General features: G+C 35.9%; 1 protein-coding gene across 1 annotated transcript; it reads left to right on the top strand.

Moving 5' to 3' along the window:
• The first annotated feature begins 900 nt into the window (after positions 1–900).
• On the top strand, positions 901–16,587 carry LOC140010119 (structural maintenance of chromosomes protein 3-like). Its single transcript, XM_072056470.1, has 30 exons — positions 901–1,204; positions 1,320–1,379; positions 1,491–1,566; positions 1,655–1,693; positions 1,812–1,879; positions 1,997–2,068; positions 3,114–3,193; positions 3,333–3,411; positions 3,515–3,632; positions 3,705–3,880; positions 4,549–4,794; positions 4,879–5,000; positions 5,424–5,568; positions 6,548–6,720; positions 6,803–6,902; positions 7,495–7,631; positions 7,746–7,947; positions 10,450–10,537; positions 10,621–10,771; positions 11,177–11,327; positions 11,422–11,613; positions 11,703–11,886; positions 11,963–12,033; positions 12,106–12,257; positions 12,816–12,984; positions 13,080–13,226; positions 13,946–14,041; positions 14,341–14,515; positions 15,936–16,127; positions 16,377–16,587. Exons 2-29 carry the CDS (start codon positions 1,365–1,367, stop codon positions 16,124–16,126), a joined length of 3,615 nt encoding a protein of 1,204 aa, XP_071912571.1. The 5' UTR covers positions 901–1,204; positions 1,320–1,364; the 3' UTR covers position 16,127; positions 16,377–16,587.
• The last annotated feature ends 277 nt before the right edge of the window (positions 16,588–16,864 follow it).

Below are 16,864 nucleotides of genomic sequence, written 5' to 3'. Positions count from 1 at the left end.
GACTAAAGAAGTCAAGAAATTGAAATTATTGGCTGACAATGAGGTATAATCTAGTTGATAAGACACTTAACTTATAACTGAAAGATCACGATTCAAGTTATTAAGGGATGTAAGTGGAGAATCACTGTCGAAGTAACGAAAGAACTCTTAAAACTTTTGAATTTTGTTATGAAAAACCAGAGAAAAACCTCAAGCATGATTTGACCAACAGGTTGAAAATGCCAAGCTTGTTAATTCAAATACATCACGAAATTTGATTTTTCCTGCAAGATGATTGTTACCAAAATTGAGTTTCTCTAGATGAGAGAATTTATTGAATACAACTAAATTCATTGCATGAATACAACTAAATTCATTGCATGTAAAAATTATGTCATTTCAAGACATAATTTGGGGTGATGAAAAAATTTCAACATTACATCACAGAAAGCCCCATTTATGATTATTGAACATTCACAAAAGCTGACATACAGTTTCTTATCTACTAATTTTTGTTTTCTTATAAATTTCTAATTTCAAAATATGTTGAAATTAAAACAAAAATTTCAACAATCCCAAATGTTACTATAATTAAAGCATAACTAAACTTGTCATTTCAAACTTCTTAGTGCCAATAGTTTGTTCTTGGTTGTTTAGTCAAAAATAAATCTCTTTTGGTTTATGAGTTCAATCAATTTCTTAAGACAAAAACTTGAAAAAAGGAGAGTCTGACGTTGGTCAAAGTTGAGGGGGAAAAAGTATGAAAAAGATAAAATTAGGGGAGAAACTGATAGTAGCACTAAATATTAGAGGGTAAAGTGATAACAACCCTAAATACTTGATATTAGGCTATTAGTCAGCCTAAACCGCAGTCTAATTTTCAGCTAATTAATTATTACTAATTTTGCTTCGGAAAATGAAGAAGAAACTTATCATGTAAGCTTTTAATACTTCGCTCCTAAATATTTATTCCCTCCAATTTCCCCCTTCTTCCTCACTCTCTCCTCTCAAATTCCGCCATTTTTTTCATTTCTCTCCAGCGGAAAAATGGCACCTCCTTAATTTAGTCTTCATTTTCTCAAATTCCTTCCAACTTCTTCTTCTTCTTCTTCTTCTTCTTCAAATTCCTCTTCACTTCCAAAAAACAAAAAGAGAAGAAAATAATAACAAAAATTTGCACTCAGTCTCACAGCAGAGCTAGGGTTCTACTTCGAAGTCAGTAAAGGTAACAATTCTTCCTTTCCTTTTTTTCTTCTTTTTCTTGTTAATTTTTTTAGTCTTTCAAGCTGTATATCAAAGTTCTACTGTCGTAATTTCATGTTGGCTGAATATTTCTGCAGAAGAAATTTTTTAGTTGTGGACTCTTGTGAGAAAGAGTCGTCATCATGTATATAAAGCAGGTAATTAAGTTCTTTTGAACTTTTTTGGGCGGTTTGTTAGTTTGATATTGGAAATGGATATGGTTAATTAGTGAATTGGTGAATTAATTGGATTAATTTTGTCGTTTTTAGGTTGTAATCGAAGGGTTTAAGAGTTACCGTGAGCAAATTGCTACTGAGCCCTTCAGTCCGAAAGTTAACTGCGTTGGTAATTTATTTTCTTATAGCATTCCTCCGAGCGGATATTTTTTTTGAACAACTATTTACTTAGTTAATTAAGCTAAATTTGTCTGCAGTTGGTGCTAATGGCTCTGGCAAGTCTAATTTTTTCCACGGTAGGTAGCTGGAGTATTTTCATATATTTGTTGATTATAAAGCTTCGTTTTCATGCTAAATTGAGCTTAAGTGATTGATTCCTTCTGTTAATCCGTCAATTTGATTTTGCATTTGCAGCCATTCGATTTGTCATAAGCGATTTGTTCCATAACTTGCGGTCAGAAGAAAGGCAAGCTTTGCTTCATGTATGTGTTATGCTAAATTGTCGTGTTTTATTGTTGAGTTTTGGGAAACTTAGCATACTGGTCAAATTAATATGATTTTATTTGTGTAATGTAATTTTTGCCTTTTGAAATTCATAGGAAGGAGCTGGACACCAGGTGGTATCTGCTTTTGTGGAGATTGTGTTTGACAACTCTGACAATCGTTTTCCGGTAAAACGTTGATGGTCATTTTTTGTGTTCCTTGTACAGTCGTGTTTTCTTGGAGCTGTAGGGCTGTGGTGCTTGCTTTGTGCTAAATGAATTGATACCTAATTGTTGACTGTTTCATTTTTCTGGAGTAGTTCCCATAAAGTTTTCATAGTATGTTCGAGTTTACTGATGAGAAGGTGCTTGAGCAGAAAATAGTTTAACGGTATCAAGATGATATAACTTATTAACGGAGTTTGAATCTGTATTACATATGAGTTGATATGCCATATTGGTTTGCTTGTGAATTAAAAAAAAATTATAATGAGATCCATTATGTACATCCATTGCAACTGTCGCAATCATATTTATGAGAATGCTCAGACGATTGAATTACATATTGTGCTCGATGTAACTTGAACAGAAATGGCGATGAAACATCCCTTTATGAGTTATTGACTTTCTCTAAAACCCAAACAGAAGAATAATTATTGGGAATGATAAAAAATCATTGATTATCAACCAAATGAAGGGCAGTATCACTGTCTACTGTTGTTTGCCGACAATTCCTTAAATAATAACCAAGGAAGTATAGACTCCCAGGACCAAATAATGGACAATCATATCATCTACCTTTTAAGTTTAAAATAAAAAGTAGGATTGTTTCTTGCCAGGAAAGCAAATGCATATAGAGATGATTTTTCTTCTCTACAATATGATGAAGTTAAAATCTTATTACTGCAGGCCCAATTCATATTGTTGTGTATAGAATCGTAGATGATAAGAGAAAAACTGATTAAATCAGAATTTTCTTAGTTTTGTGCATTTACGAAGACTAACAGGAAATTGATTGAAGATATCCCCAATTTTAACATTTAATTGCAATTATTGTACTTAAATTCTGAAACATTCTAGCAAAACACGTCTAATTTTCTTTGTTTTGCTTATGTGTTGTACTTTTGTTTGTTTTATCATTTCCTGTTCTATTGGTAAAATAGTGAACTGTTAATCAACCTAACACTATGTCCCTTCTTGATGCTGCTATTTAAAAGTTCCTTTATTGAACCAGGTAGATAAAGAGGAGGTTCGGTTGAGGAGAACAATTGGCCTTAAGAAAGATGAATACTTCTTGGATGCAAAACATATCACGTGGGTAACCATTAGATTGACTGATACGTAAATCTGACAGAGTTTGTTGGTGGCCTTCTACTTTCTTTAATATGCACGATGTTGTAAAGTTAAATGAGAAAGATAGTTTCTTTCTTTTTTTTTCTCTCTTTTTTTTCAGAAAGACAGAAGTAATGAATTTGCTGGAAAGTGCTGGATTCTCTCGATCTAATCCTTACTATGTCGTGCAGCAGGGGAAAGTATGATGCTTTTCCAATAAGGAATAAATTTTTCTTTTCTTGATTTTGGTTATATTGGAGTGTATCTTACAAATACTGCTCTTGCTTCTGCACTTTTCTGCAGATTGCGTCATTGACGTTAATGAAAGATGCAGAACGACTTGATCTGCTGAAGGAAATTGGTGGGACACGGGTATATGAAGAGAGACGTCGTGAAAGTTTGAAAATCATGCAAGAAACTGGCAAGTTCTGTTCAGTTGCGTGCGTGTTGATTATCTTTTTCTATTGACCACTAACCTCTACCGATATATCAGGTAATAAGAGAAGGCAAATTATTCAAGTTGTCCAATACTTGGACGAAAGATTGAGAGAACTAGATGAAGAGAAAGAGGAATTGAAAAAATATCAGCAACTGGACAAGCAACGTAAATCTCTGGAGTACACTATATTCGACAAAGAACTTCATGATGCCCGGCAGAAGCTGATGGAGGTCTGTTCTGTTGCATGATATTTTAGTAGCTTGGGTGCAAATTCTTAGCATTCTATCTTTGATACATCCTCCATTTCTTTTCAATTTTAATTGCTATCTTGCGCTGGTCATGTGCTTCTTGATTTGGGCCAAATTGCAAACTGAGCACTTTGATACTATATTAATATAGAGTTCTAATGCATAAATAATAAGGATTAATTTTGGATACATTGACAGTGTATACAGTAGCACCCTTGGATGCATGCCAAATGTGCCAAAAATAAAGTTCAAATTCAAATTGGGATCAAGTGGCACGTATCCAAGGGTTCTAGTGTGTATACTGTCACATTATATGAAATTAATCGAAATAACAATGAGAAGTGTCTATAATACACAAAGAAAGTTCCTCATTTTCTTTTTTGAATCTCTCTTGTTTCTGTTTTGCTTCTTATTCTACTTTCATAACATTTTTATACTTGTTTTGTATCCTATTTTGGAGTCTACACTGCTTTTGGCCACAGGTGGCTATATTAGTTTAGTGGTCTATAGTCTTTTGTGGCACTTTTTGCTCAGGAACCTAGTTCTGGAATCATGGTTTCTTGGAGCTACAAATTTCTGGATCCTAACATCTTATGCATGTATTGTCTGTTGCATGTGGATTCATGTTGTGATACTCACCTGTTTGGCAGATAGAAGATGCTCGTAACCGGGGTTCTGAAGCATCAACTAAGTTGCATAACAGTTTGTCCGATGCCCATGAGAAGGCCAAGGAGTTAGACAGACTGTATAAAGATTTAACAAAGGAAGTTCAGATCTTAAGTAAAGAGAAAGAAGCAATAGACAAACAACGCACAGAAGCCATCCAAAAGCGTGCAAAACTCGAGCTTGATGACAATGATCTTCAAGAGAGAATATCTACTAATATAAAGGCAAAGGTAAGAAAACTAGATAATGTCCTATGCTACAACTGTCTAGAATTTAGCTTATTTATTCATCTTTTTCAACTCTTGGGAGTTCAGGAGGATGCAGCTAAGCAGCTTGAAATTCTGGAGAAAGAAATTCAGGAATCTACTAATGAGCTGAACAAGATGAAGCCTCTGTACGAAGGCCAAGTCAAAGAGGAGGAGGAAATAACCAGAGGGTATGATCACGGTTCTTTTCAAAAGACTCTATGATCTATTAGATGCTGATCTTGGCACGCTAATTTTGTCCAGCTAACAAGATCCTACTTAAATTTGTTTGGCTTACCAAACTAAATTTTCATTGTTTCTTGATTCTAATAAAATAGGAAAGGCTGTGGTGATACTTTTTCCTGTTTACAAGTCATACTTCAAGTAGAAAGGGAAAGATATTAAGATGGCACTTTTTCAGTTTTCTGGGCTTTTGCTATTTCAGAAAATCCTGAAGCTACTATGGGGCAACTACAGAAGAATCTTTTTCCCCACCTGAACTTTAGCTGTTGTGGTTTTGCTTTTTTCCAGGGTGACTTTTGAGTAGTATCACAATAGATATGGTTGTGATTATCTTTGCATTTTAATAGATATATTTGTTCCATGGTCTGCAGAATTATGGAACGTGAAAAGCAGCTTAGCATTCTTTACCAAAAACAAGGCCGTGCGACCCAGTTTGCTAGCAAAGCTGCTCGTGACAAGTGGCTTCAGAAGGAAATTGATGAGTATGAGAGAGTTCTTGCTTCAAACTTAACACAGGTGACTGTTTTTATTAATAAGTGAATACTGTTGAATTGTGTGTTCACTGAAGTGTAATTTCCTGGTGTTGGGAAATGGAAGAAAGGTGTGTGGCGCTGATGATGTAGTCCTTAAGGGTAATGAAACAAAATTCCCTTCTGATGCACCTGGCCTCAAGGGAAGTGCATTTCGTCATCTCACATGGCCTTCTTCCCTTGATCTTCTTGTATTGGTGCATACAAATAGAAGTGTGTTGTGGGGATTGATGCTGAAGATTTTTCATTCAGATGTCAAGCTTATGTTGTCTCCATTTGGTCTAAAACTTGTGCAGTAGCAGTCAATGATCATCAGCTGCACTGGAAGCAAGAAAGTTGAATCTATTGGACCAAGTCAATTAGTGGAAATTTTCTTTAACTTCCAGAACATCCTTATCAGATGTTTTATGTTGGATTTTTATTTGCCTCAACTTACTATATATAAAGCTTACTATTTTTATTACTCTCCCATAAGATAATATTGTGATTTGTGATTGCATTAGATGTTAATAAAGATACTTTTGTAAATCAATTACCTTCTTTCCTTTTTCTGACGACACTCAGGGCGTGCGCCTCAATTGCTACTTCAGGAGAGCAAGATATGCTCCCCTCTCTCTCTCTCTCTCACACACACACACCCACCCACCCACCCACACCACACTACCTCTGGGGATTTTGTTTAACTGTCGCCTGTTATATAAATATAAAATTTGAACTCTTTTTCCCTGCTGTGTTATGTGCAACTGAAGTACTCTATCTTGCAACAACTCTTTTCTTTTACTGATGTGCTGCATTTGCATTTGTCATTTCCTTGTGTGACTCTACCCCAACTCCCTCATCTCATGGAGAAAATGTTCTCGTGTGTTTTCATTCTTTCTTTAGCTCTTTGCATTACTGTTCCAATTTCAAGGGTAATTGCCTAATTGGTGTCTACATCTGATCCCTGCTGGCTTTCTTTCTTTCAGGAGAGAAAACTGAATGATGAAATCAATCAACTTAGAAAAGATTTGGAGGAACAGGATGCCTATGTACTTGGTCGAAAAAATGAAGCAGCTGCATTAGAAAATCTTGTGTCTGGATATCGAGAAGTTTGCAGCCGATACAAAGTGGAGAGGGATAAGTTGCATGCAGAGCGGAAGTACGAGTTGTGATTGCTTGTTAGGATCAGATGGTTGATAAAGTTTTGCAGATTAAAATTGATGCGTTGGTTTGATTTTCAGGTCTTTGTGGGAAAAAGAAAGTGAACTTTCTTCTGAGATAGAAAGGCTTCAATCTGAAGTTATGAAGGCAGAAAAAAGCCTAGATCATGCAACCCCTGGTGTTAGTACTCCTATCATGTTTAAATTCTGATGCAGAACTAAGAAATCATTGACACTAACTGATCGCGCTGTTATTCATTTCACCAAGAATTGCTAGTTCTGAGTTGGGGAGTGATATAACATTGTAGTCTCTGTTATAACCTTTACTGTAGGGAAAAATTACATGGACCTGGTCCATGTGGACCAAGATGCATAAAGTGTGGGTCCCACATGGTTCCCAAACGTGATTTTTCTCTTAAATACAAGTTCTAACATTGCACAACTGCTGCTGAGAATCATGTGCTTGTGTGGTACAATTATGAAAAGAGTTAAACAACACTTTCAGGCTTCAAACCTTTTATCAAAATTATTTAGCTCATAAAATCTCAACTCACAAACGTGAATATATCTATTTGGGTAGTGACTGACCATGAAGCTCCTTTTTTTTTTTTTTTTGCTTTTTCTGGTTAAGAAGATGTGATAAAGCTGAAACAATGCAAGTTTTAAAGATCTTTATGTGTACTGCTCTTTAAATCAGTAACATCAGAATTATTTTCATCTTTGTGTTTACAATATCATCATGATTCCCTTTTATCTTTGTCTGAACTTCTCAGGATATAAGAAGGGGTCTGAATTCTATTCGGGGAATAATCAGGGAACATAAAATATCTGGGGTACTTGGGCCCATTGTTGAGCTGGTTGAATGTGATGAAAAGTTCTTCACAGCTGTCGAAGTTACAGCTGGAAACAGGTAACCTTTTTACTTTTATTTTTATTTTTACCAGTGCGTGTTACATTGAATGACTGATCTTATTGATTAAGCTTCTTTATTGCTATTGTCTGACTGCTATTCTTCTTTGTATAGTTTATTTCACGTGGTGGTTGAAAATGACGATATATCAACCCAGATCATTAGACATCTTAATGCACGGAAAGGTGGACGGGTTACATTTATACCTTTAAACAGGGTGAAAGCTCCCCATATTACTTACCCTCAGAGCTCTGATGTTGTACCTCTCCTGAATAAACTGAAATTCTCTAGGGATCATGCCCCGGCATTTGCTCAGGTTAGATTTGCTGAAATCCTCCCTTGACCTGTTATGAATCTTTTTTTCCTATCAGCTTTGCTACCATGACCAAACTGGGTTCTGACCAGGGTACTTAAGTGCTTCCTGGTTGGCTATAATGACCTTACATCTGTAAAATGTTGATTTAGCTTCTCACTTGTCTGCTTATTCAATCTCGTAAGATACTTTGTATCTGCTTATTCAATCTTTTTTAAGTTAGCTGAAAACCCTTGTCTCTATCTGAGAGCGTTGTAAGAGTGACGGATTTGACATTCAGTCTTCATGTCCAATGTTGATTTTGACCTTGCTCCTGTGGATTCATGCTGGCTTCACATAATCTTTTAGCGGTGCACATATAATATTTGATGACTGCTGACGAGAAGCTACAGAGTATACTTGATAGATGGATGCGTAATACATTAAATGAGATTTACTTACCTTTAAGATAGTTGTTAGGGTCAAGCATCTGCTCCTCTTTGAAATTTGAGCTGTACTGTGGTTAATTCGAACAGATTAATTGCTTAGACCAGCAGTTATTAATTAGGAATGCATCTAATTTCCTTTGGAACTTGTTACATGACAGATTTATTTGCTCAGCGCATTTATGTACTTCTGATATTTTGAAAGGTTGTTTAACTTCAAGGTTATAGGATTGACCAAAGTGAACAAATGGTTGGTCAAGTATTATGTTGGCGTCCTATCTTAGAGTTAACCTATCATTTAATGATTTGGGCTCGTATTTGTAAGGGAATCTTTGCCTTATAGTAAAGATGAAGCCTATCTAGTTAGGAGTAGGAGCCTAGAATTAGTACAAGCAGAGTTTTAAGCTAATAAAGTTTCCAGTAGTTATTAACTTTTTGAGGTTCTTTGATGCAATCTTGCCTTATTTGTGATGCCTAAATATTTATAGGATTGGATTCTAAGGTTTCCTACTCCTTTTCTTCTCAGATTTATTGTGTTATCAGGTCATGATTACATGTGTCATTTTGGACTTGCGCGTCTTTCATGGGAAGTGTAAACTCTATTATCGAGTTGAAGTAAAATTTTTGGATACTGTAATTAAAACTAAATGTTGTTTCCAACCTTTTTTTTTGGGGGTGTCCTTCGAGATCCTAATCTTTTTATTGACAGAATATTGATGTCCTAATTCTACCAAATTCAAGCTTGAGCAAACCCCAGAAACAAGAGGACAAAGTATTTAACCTGCCACTAAATCTTTTGATGACATAAATTTGGCCACCAAATTCAGTTCTATCGTTTTCTTATTTCATATATATATATATATATATATATATATATATATATATATATATATATTAATTTTTAGCATGAAATGTGGGGGTATTTGTGTTCCTCTTTTCATTTTCTTTCCTCATTTTTACTTAATTACCAAGCTTAAGTATGAAACCACCACCTTTACAGCACCTTTACAGTGGCAATTAATGGCCAGACACCAGGAATGACTTTCAGACCTCCATCTTGCAATTAGTCTCTGTCAAAGTGTTCTTTGTCTGGCCTAGTTTTCAGCAACCATTTCCTAAAGAACCACCTAAGCTTACACACCACATTTGGTGGCCTCTCAGACTATCTTCGCCATGCCATCATTTCCTATGCACATTGAAGGGAAATCTACTCTACCAAAACAATAATTACAATGATTTTTAAGTAAATTTCATTCCAAAATTGACAAATAGAAACCTAGATGACACTACGAGGGCTTGCGCTTTTGGTCGAACTCCATATGATTATAGAAACGTTCCATGGCTCCTAAGAATGCTAACGCTTACAAGAGGATGTAGTTAAAAGGTCTCTTAAGTACAGTTTTTAATTAGCTACTACTAACTAATGCATGCCACCACTTATATTTTGGTACCAAATTTAAAGGCCGAGGTCCCTCCCTTTATTTTCTTATCTTAAAATTAATCGTGGTTCTGGGTGGGAAGCTGGTCCTCTTTTTCTGGGAGAGTATTGGATGAGGAGCTCATGGTCATGGGAATGGTTGGGAAAGGCAGCATAGAATGCAAAAGAAAAACGTTTGGTAATGTTATTCATACATTGAACTAAATATGCCTAAAGGTGATATACTAAAAGGGGGATTAATTGTAAAACCAACAGAATGACATTAAATTTGCACTTTCAAATACACAGTCATTTGGTATTGAAATAGTTTGATGGCTAAACTTTTTTTTTAAATATATTTATTTATTTTTGGAGAAGGGAACAACTTTACTTAGGGTTACCAAAACAGAAACAAGTACTTATCTTCTTATGCAATGACGAGCATATCTGAAAATGGAAATAGACAGCCAGTTGGGTAGCTTGGAGGTCCTCCTAGAATTGATTTTTAAGTTGGTCATGATCGTGGTATTTCCCCATCTTAGTATTCAAAAAGTGTGCCGCGGGGCAGAGTCCCAGATCTGAGTCTTGTTTCCTGCTTAACAGTACGTCCTTTACGTGTTGTGGAAATGTCCATTGTAACCACCTATGTATTTGCTTCTGAAGGTGTTTGCAAGGACCGTAATTTGCCGAGATCTGGACGTCGCCACAAGGGTTGCCCGCACTGATGGCCTGGACTGTATTACTCTGGAAGGTTTTAATCAAACTTACTTTGTTGTTTTACACTACTGTAGCCTGCCAGTCTGTTGCCTGATAACTTTACCCTCCTTGTCATAGGTGATCAAGTTAGCAAAAAAGGCGGCATGACTGGTGGATATTATGACTATAGACGCTCGAAACTGAAGTTCATGAATACCATCAGACAGAATGCATTCTCTATTACACTGAAGCAGGAAGAACTGGAAGGCTTAAAATTTAAACTTCAAGATATCCTTGATTGACTTCTATTAAATTATTATTCTGTTTGCTTCATTAACTTCTCTTTTGATACCTAGTCATTTCATCCTTTCTGTGACAGTTGCATGTTCTCATCCTCATGATAACCTCTAAAGAATGTTTAGATTGCTGCAAAAATGTGTCAGTAAGTACACCGCTTTAGTTCTAAAAATTGTGAAAAAGAGAAATCTGATACATTGTGGCTTATGTTGCTGTAGTGTTGTGAATGTACAAAGCTTGATTTCATAGTGTAAGTTTTAATAAGTTTACCCTACTGATCATACTCGGGCTAAATTTAATTATTCTGTGAGTTGTTAATGTTCATAAAATAGAGCATGGCTTTCTATTGTTGAGTTGTGAATGTTGGAACTTTAGTTTTCACTGAACCTTTCTTACAGATTGACCAGAAAATTAATGAACTTGTTTCTGAGCAGCAGAAAAATGATGCCAAGGTTGCTCATGATAAATCTGAATTAGAACAGTTGAGGCAGGATATTGGTATTGTTGATAAACAGAAACAATCCATTTTGAAATCTCTCGAGAAGAAGGTGCGTCAAGTGTCAACAACCTGAAATTTACTTCAACCATTCCCCTACAATGCTGATGTCTTCTAACTGCCGTGATTCTGAGTGGATTTTGCAGGAGAAGCTACTTTCAAATATTTTGACTCAAATAGATCAACTTAGGGGCAGTATTGCTGTGAAGCAAGATGAGATGGGAACTGAACTTGTTGATCACTTGACACCAGAGGAGAAAGATTCCCTGTCTAGGCTGAACCCTGAAATAACAAGTCTGAAGGAAAAGCTTATTGCCTGTAGATCCAATCGCATAGAGGTTTTCTACTTGATATTATAGCTGCACGATAATTAAATACAACTGCTTCTGTATTTATTTTCTCATACTATTATGTGCTGCATTGATAGACGGAAACTAGAAAAGCTGAGCTTGAGATGAATCTCTCTACAAACCTGGTGAGGCGGAAACAAGAGTTGGAGGCTGTAAAATTGTCTGCCGAGGCAGATATGTTGCATAATGAGGCTGAAATGAAGAGGCAGGATCTAGTGGAGGCCAGTATACTAGTTGAAAATTTAACACAACAGCAAAAAAGTGAGTTCTAAAGTTATCTTGAAACTTTGATCACAGTATTCTAGTCTTGTCATATCTGACACATCTTAACTTTTAGGAGTTTCTCAAAGTATCAATGAACGAAACAAGAAAATCAAGGACATTAAAGATGAAAAAGATAGCATAAAGGTAATTTACTAATTCCCATGTTTCATTTCTTGTCATTTTGTCTAAAACTAATAGGATAAATTGTTTTTGTAGGCTCTCGAAGATAAATATCAGAGCACCCTTCAAGATGAAGCTAAAGAACTAGAACAACTATTAAGTAAAAGAAATACTTATATTGCCAAACAAGAAGAATACTCGAAGAAAATCCGTGAATTGGGTCCTTTGTCTTCAGATGCTTTTGAGAGGTATTTTTCCCTTTTTTTCTTTTTTTTATCCCTTGTGTGGTGTTTAGTAACTTGTGATTTAGAAGTGCTATGTACTCTGTTTTACTGTTGGCTAATGATGACATCATGGGTAGGATAGTTTCTTTGTATCATCTACACATATATACTTCTGTATTTGTGTAGCCATGGAGTGAATTCATCCAGAAGATTTAATAGCATTAATTTGGCGTATTTTGTTATAGTTCAGCTGATTGGACACTTTCCTCCACAGCAAAGGAATCACTACATTAACAGCTGATCTTGGTTTTGTACTAGTTAGCTAAATTCCTCATTTGTGAGATGCGATAATAAGATCCCCTGCGCAATTCCTGTATCTCACCAGCTACCACTTGATTTATCTTTGAGTGATCTTATGCTTATTGTAATATTTGTTGTGTCCTGAATTTTTTGGGGAAACAAGTTGGTTGATTTTCATTGAAGAAAGAAAAACTAAGAGCAATGATGCACTTGGTAGAACCATATCTGCTAGCTTTGGTTAGTTGTTGAGTTGTTTTTTTTTCTGGTCCGTGCATATTGTAGGTATAAAAGGAAGAACATAAAAGAATTGTATAAGATGCTTCACAGTTGTAATGAGCAACTGCAACAGTTCAGCCATGTGAACAAAAAAGCACTTGACCAATATGTAAATTTCACAGAGCAACGAGAAGAGCTCCAAAAGCGGCAAGCTGAATTGGATGCTGGGGATGAGGTACTTTGGTTTCATATCAATTCTGTTTGACCAACTTTGATGATGCTCCGGATGGCAGATATTCATTTAGATTTATTTCTATTTGACTCCTGCAGAAAATTAAAGAACTTATAACCTCTCTGGACATGAGAAAGGATGAATCAATTGAGCGGACCTTTAAAGGTGTGGCAAAACATTTCCGAGAAGTGTTTTCTGAACTGGTCCAAGGAGGCCGTGGATTTTTGATCATGATGAAGAAGAAGGTAGGTTTGATTGAATGCTTTTGGCTTAGCACATGCAATTACCCGAACTTTTCGCCTGCAAAAATTTTTTGTGGTTTTCCTTGGCCCAGGAATATATCATATGATCACCAATATGCACGCACTTAAATAGCTTCCATTGACGGTCTTTTTTAACCTTTGGACCTCATTTTCTCTCCTTTAGAAGATTCTCTGTTCCATACTTGTATAATTACTACCACACTTTTTGTATCCAGAATTTTTCCACACTATTCTTTTGATGTTATCAGCCTGTTAGCAACTAGATTACTTGCTTTATTTTTTTATTCTCTACAAAGACTTGTAGAGATAGTTGTGCAAGTAATAAATACATGTAGCATATAATGCAAATGAATTGCCAATTTGTTATCTAAATTCCTGTTCTCAAATTAATAAGTATCTTTTGCTCATCTAGATTATTTCCCAACAAAAGCTTTTTTTCTGCATCCGGACACAGTCTTAATATCAAATGTTCCTTGCTCATTTGATATTCTGTTCCCCTTTCACTGCATACCATTTGGGACCCCTTCCTTTCTTTGCAAGTTCGGTTTATTTGATTCCTCTCCTTTCATGGAAGAATGATTTTACTCAACAAGGGATTAGGAGATTTTTTTAAAGGTGCTATTAACTGATCTGCTTTATCTAATTTTTTGGGTTAAAGGGTTACAGAGCATCTATGGATCTTTCTTAAATTGCATTTACAGGATGGAGATGAAGATGATAACGACAATGATGAGGATGGCCCTCGTGCAGCTGATATGGAGGGAAGAGTTGAGAAATATACAGGCGTTAAAGTCAAGGTTTCTACTTCAGCTTTTGCTTCCTTTTCTTGGTTCCCCCCGTCCCCCAGGGTTTTTTTAAAGCTTCTAAACTAGGTCAATAATAGTTTAGATATATCTATCAAAACATCCTTAAATGAATTATAGCAACATTTTTATGAGATTATACACTTACATAACGCCTGCAGGAAAGGTATCACCATAGCTTAGTTGCTGATTTGTCTGAACGAAATTGTTTGACTTTCGGTAAGCACCCACAGAAAGTGGGGTTGCAAAAGTTGTTGATGATTGTTTGTTACTGTCTACAATAATGGTGGCAGGTTTCCTTCACTGGGATTGGGGAGACGCAGTCGATGAAACAGTTATCCGGGGGTCAAAAAACTGTGGTTGCACTAGCACTTATATTTGCTATACAACGATGCGATCCTGCCCCGTTTTATCTCTTTGATGAGATAGATGCTGCACTGGATCCTCAGTACAGAACAGCTGTTGGAAGTATCCTACAGTTTAATCCATTTGATGCAATCCTGCATTGGATTTTGTGTCCATTTTCTTGTTTAGTGTAGATATTTTCTTCTTTATGGACGTTTTACTGGTTTGTGATTTACTTTAAATTGGGGGATGGGGGTGGGGGTTCTGAATCGAGTGCATGTTACAACTGAATTCATGCATTGCTTGCTTCAAAGAGTGTGTATAACCAAAAAATTGAAGTTGTTATTCCATAAAGAATGGTTATGTTAATGTTGAACAGCTGATCATATTCTTTTTTGAGGGATAGAATGACTTAATGAAGGTAGAATTGGTAGAATGTCTTAAGGTAGATATTTGGGCAGCGTTCTGCTGTTTTATTTTTTATTTGCAGCAAGTTTCCTTTCCTAATCAATTTGATTACAAGGAACTATTTTGATGAAACTCTCTCTAATTTTTTATGTTGTCCTTTTAAAAATTGTCAGGTTTGTTATTTGCATTCATGGTGCCTATTTAATTTCTCAGAGCATTCTTTTGAACACTTGGAAATTTTTTATTATGGATGCATGTTTTGGTGAACTCTTCCTAAATTTGCTCACCTGGTTGATTTTTTTTTTTTAATATTTCTCTGCTTGGACATGTTAGGACATCACATGTTAAAAGTATATTTGAGCTCTTCTATAATGCTTCTCTGGGTAATAACATCATTTCTCCCAAGTGAGACTCTCATAAACCAAGTGTGTAATCTCTCTGTAAAATTCTGGTCAGTGTTTTCTGTTGTTTGTAGATTCTTCATGACTCCCCTTTTATATGACTTTTTCAGATCAGATTGTTCACCCTCAGGAATCCTGGTCCCCAAGAATTTTTGGGTTTGCAGGAAAATGAATTTGCATGTCTATTCGTCTTTATTTTATTCACATCTTTCAAACTATTGTGCTACTGCTTCAGACTTATTTAAAAAAAAAAAAGGAAGAAGAAGAAGAAAAACAACCAAGTTTTACTTGGAGGATATTGCACCATCTGGAAAGCATGCATATTGGAAGTATTCTATGTGACATAAAATGCTTGTGGTGGTGGTGATTCGTTTGATTCACTGATAGGCTCTTGTTTCTGTTAAGGAAGTATCGCAGCAGTGCTTAGACATGTGATACATATTGTACTTGACATGATAGTTCTAGGAATTCTGTTGAATCTTGTACCTTTGATTTGCATCAGGGGTACCCTGCATTTGACTCGAGCACACTGCATCTATTGCACAATAAACTGTGTCTCGTATTAAGTAGATACTCTCAATGTTCTGCACATAATGTTATGTTTTGGAACTTCTCAGTTACAAAGGCAATTCTACTACAAAAAGCATCATTATAAATGCGTAGTTTTCATTCTTTTCTGCCTTATTCTTCCTTGTAAGCCTGCTCTGGTGATTCTTTAACCTGTACTCCCATAGATATGGTAAGGCGTATGGCAGACATGGCAAGTACGCAGTTCATTACCACAACGTTCCGTCCAGAGCTAGTGAAAGTTGCTGACAAAATATATGGTGTGACACACAAAAATAGAGTTAGTCGTGTTAATGTTGTGACCAAGGATGAAGCTTTAGATTTTATTGAGCATGATCAATCTCATAATGCTGAGTGAGGTTAGCCTTTTCTAACCTTGCATCTGTTTCGTTTGTTTGCTCGTAAATAGGATTGATTTGTTTGTAGTAATGGTTGTTCTATCTTTTAACCAAAATGGTCGAGCGTATTCAAGTCTCCGTACTTCAAGGATAGAAAAGCAATTGTGCTATAGGTTTTTCTCCTTTTTCCCCTTCTGTAGGGGTAAAAATTTGTTTTAAGATTGGATCCATGATGATATGATTACGTGTTACTCCATTTACTTTATGCAGTGGCCCGGTAGATGTGTTGTATTGATTTTGCAGTTGCAGTGTTCCTGGTAGATGGTTTGGAGTATAGGGCTGTTGTAACTTCTATCTAGTCAAAGTTTAGTCCATAGTATGGATTCGGCTGATGTACATGTTTGACTCCCAATTCTTCTCTGCTTGGGGTATTGTATCTGAATGCACTTGATTAGTATATTGCTTTGTCGTTGTCCGGATAGATTTTTCTCTCATCACCATTCTTTTAGCTGGTTTAATAGCTCCAAAAGTGGTGCCCTAATTTTCTTAGGTTGCCAATAATATCCTTTTCTCATGTGTCTACCACATACGGAAAAGGAGGATAGCTCTGGTATAAAATGATTCCAGTAAACATTTCAGGCTTTTCAGCATGTGGTAAGGTCAATTTCCGCACAGAACATGGTGGGAGCACTGATGATAATCGGTCATTGGATCCTTAAATTACTTTACATCTGCCTTGTGTCGCATTAGCTTAATGT

The sequence above is a fragment of the Coffea arabica genome, chromosome 1e, assembly GCF_036785885.1.
Source record: "Coffea arabica cultivar ET-39 chromosome 1e, Coffea Arabica ET-39 HiFi, whole genome shotgun sequence".
Lineage (NCBI taxonomy): Eukaryota > Viridiplantae > Streptophyta > Magnoliopsida > Gentianales > Rubiaceae > Coffea > Coffea arabica.
The sequence above is the reverse complement of the archived record's forward strand: the minus strand, read 5'-3'. Positions and strand labels throughout refer to the sequence as shown.

Bases quoted from the DNA above. Each gene is read 5' to 3' on its own strand.
- LOC140010119 (XM_072056470.1), top strand. The intron at 7,948-10,449 runs GTTAGATTTGCT...TTGCTTCTGAAG, and splicing joins ATGCCCCGGCATTTGCTCAG to GTGTTTGCAAGGACCGTAAT. The intron at 11,614-11,702 runs GTTTTCTACTTG...CTGCATTGATAG, and splicing joins GTAGATCCAATCGCATAGAG to ACGGAAACTAGAAAAGCTGA.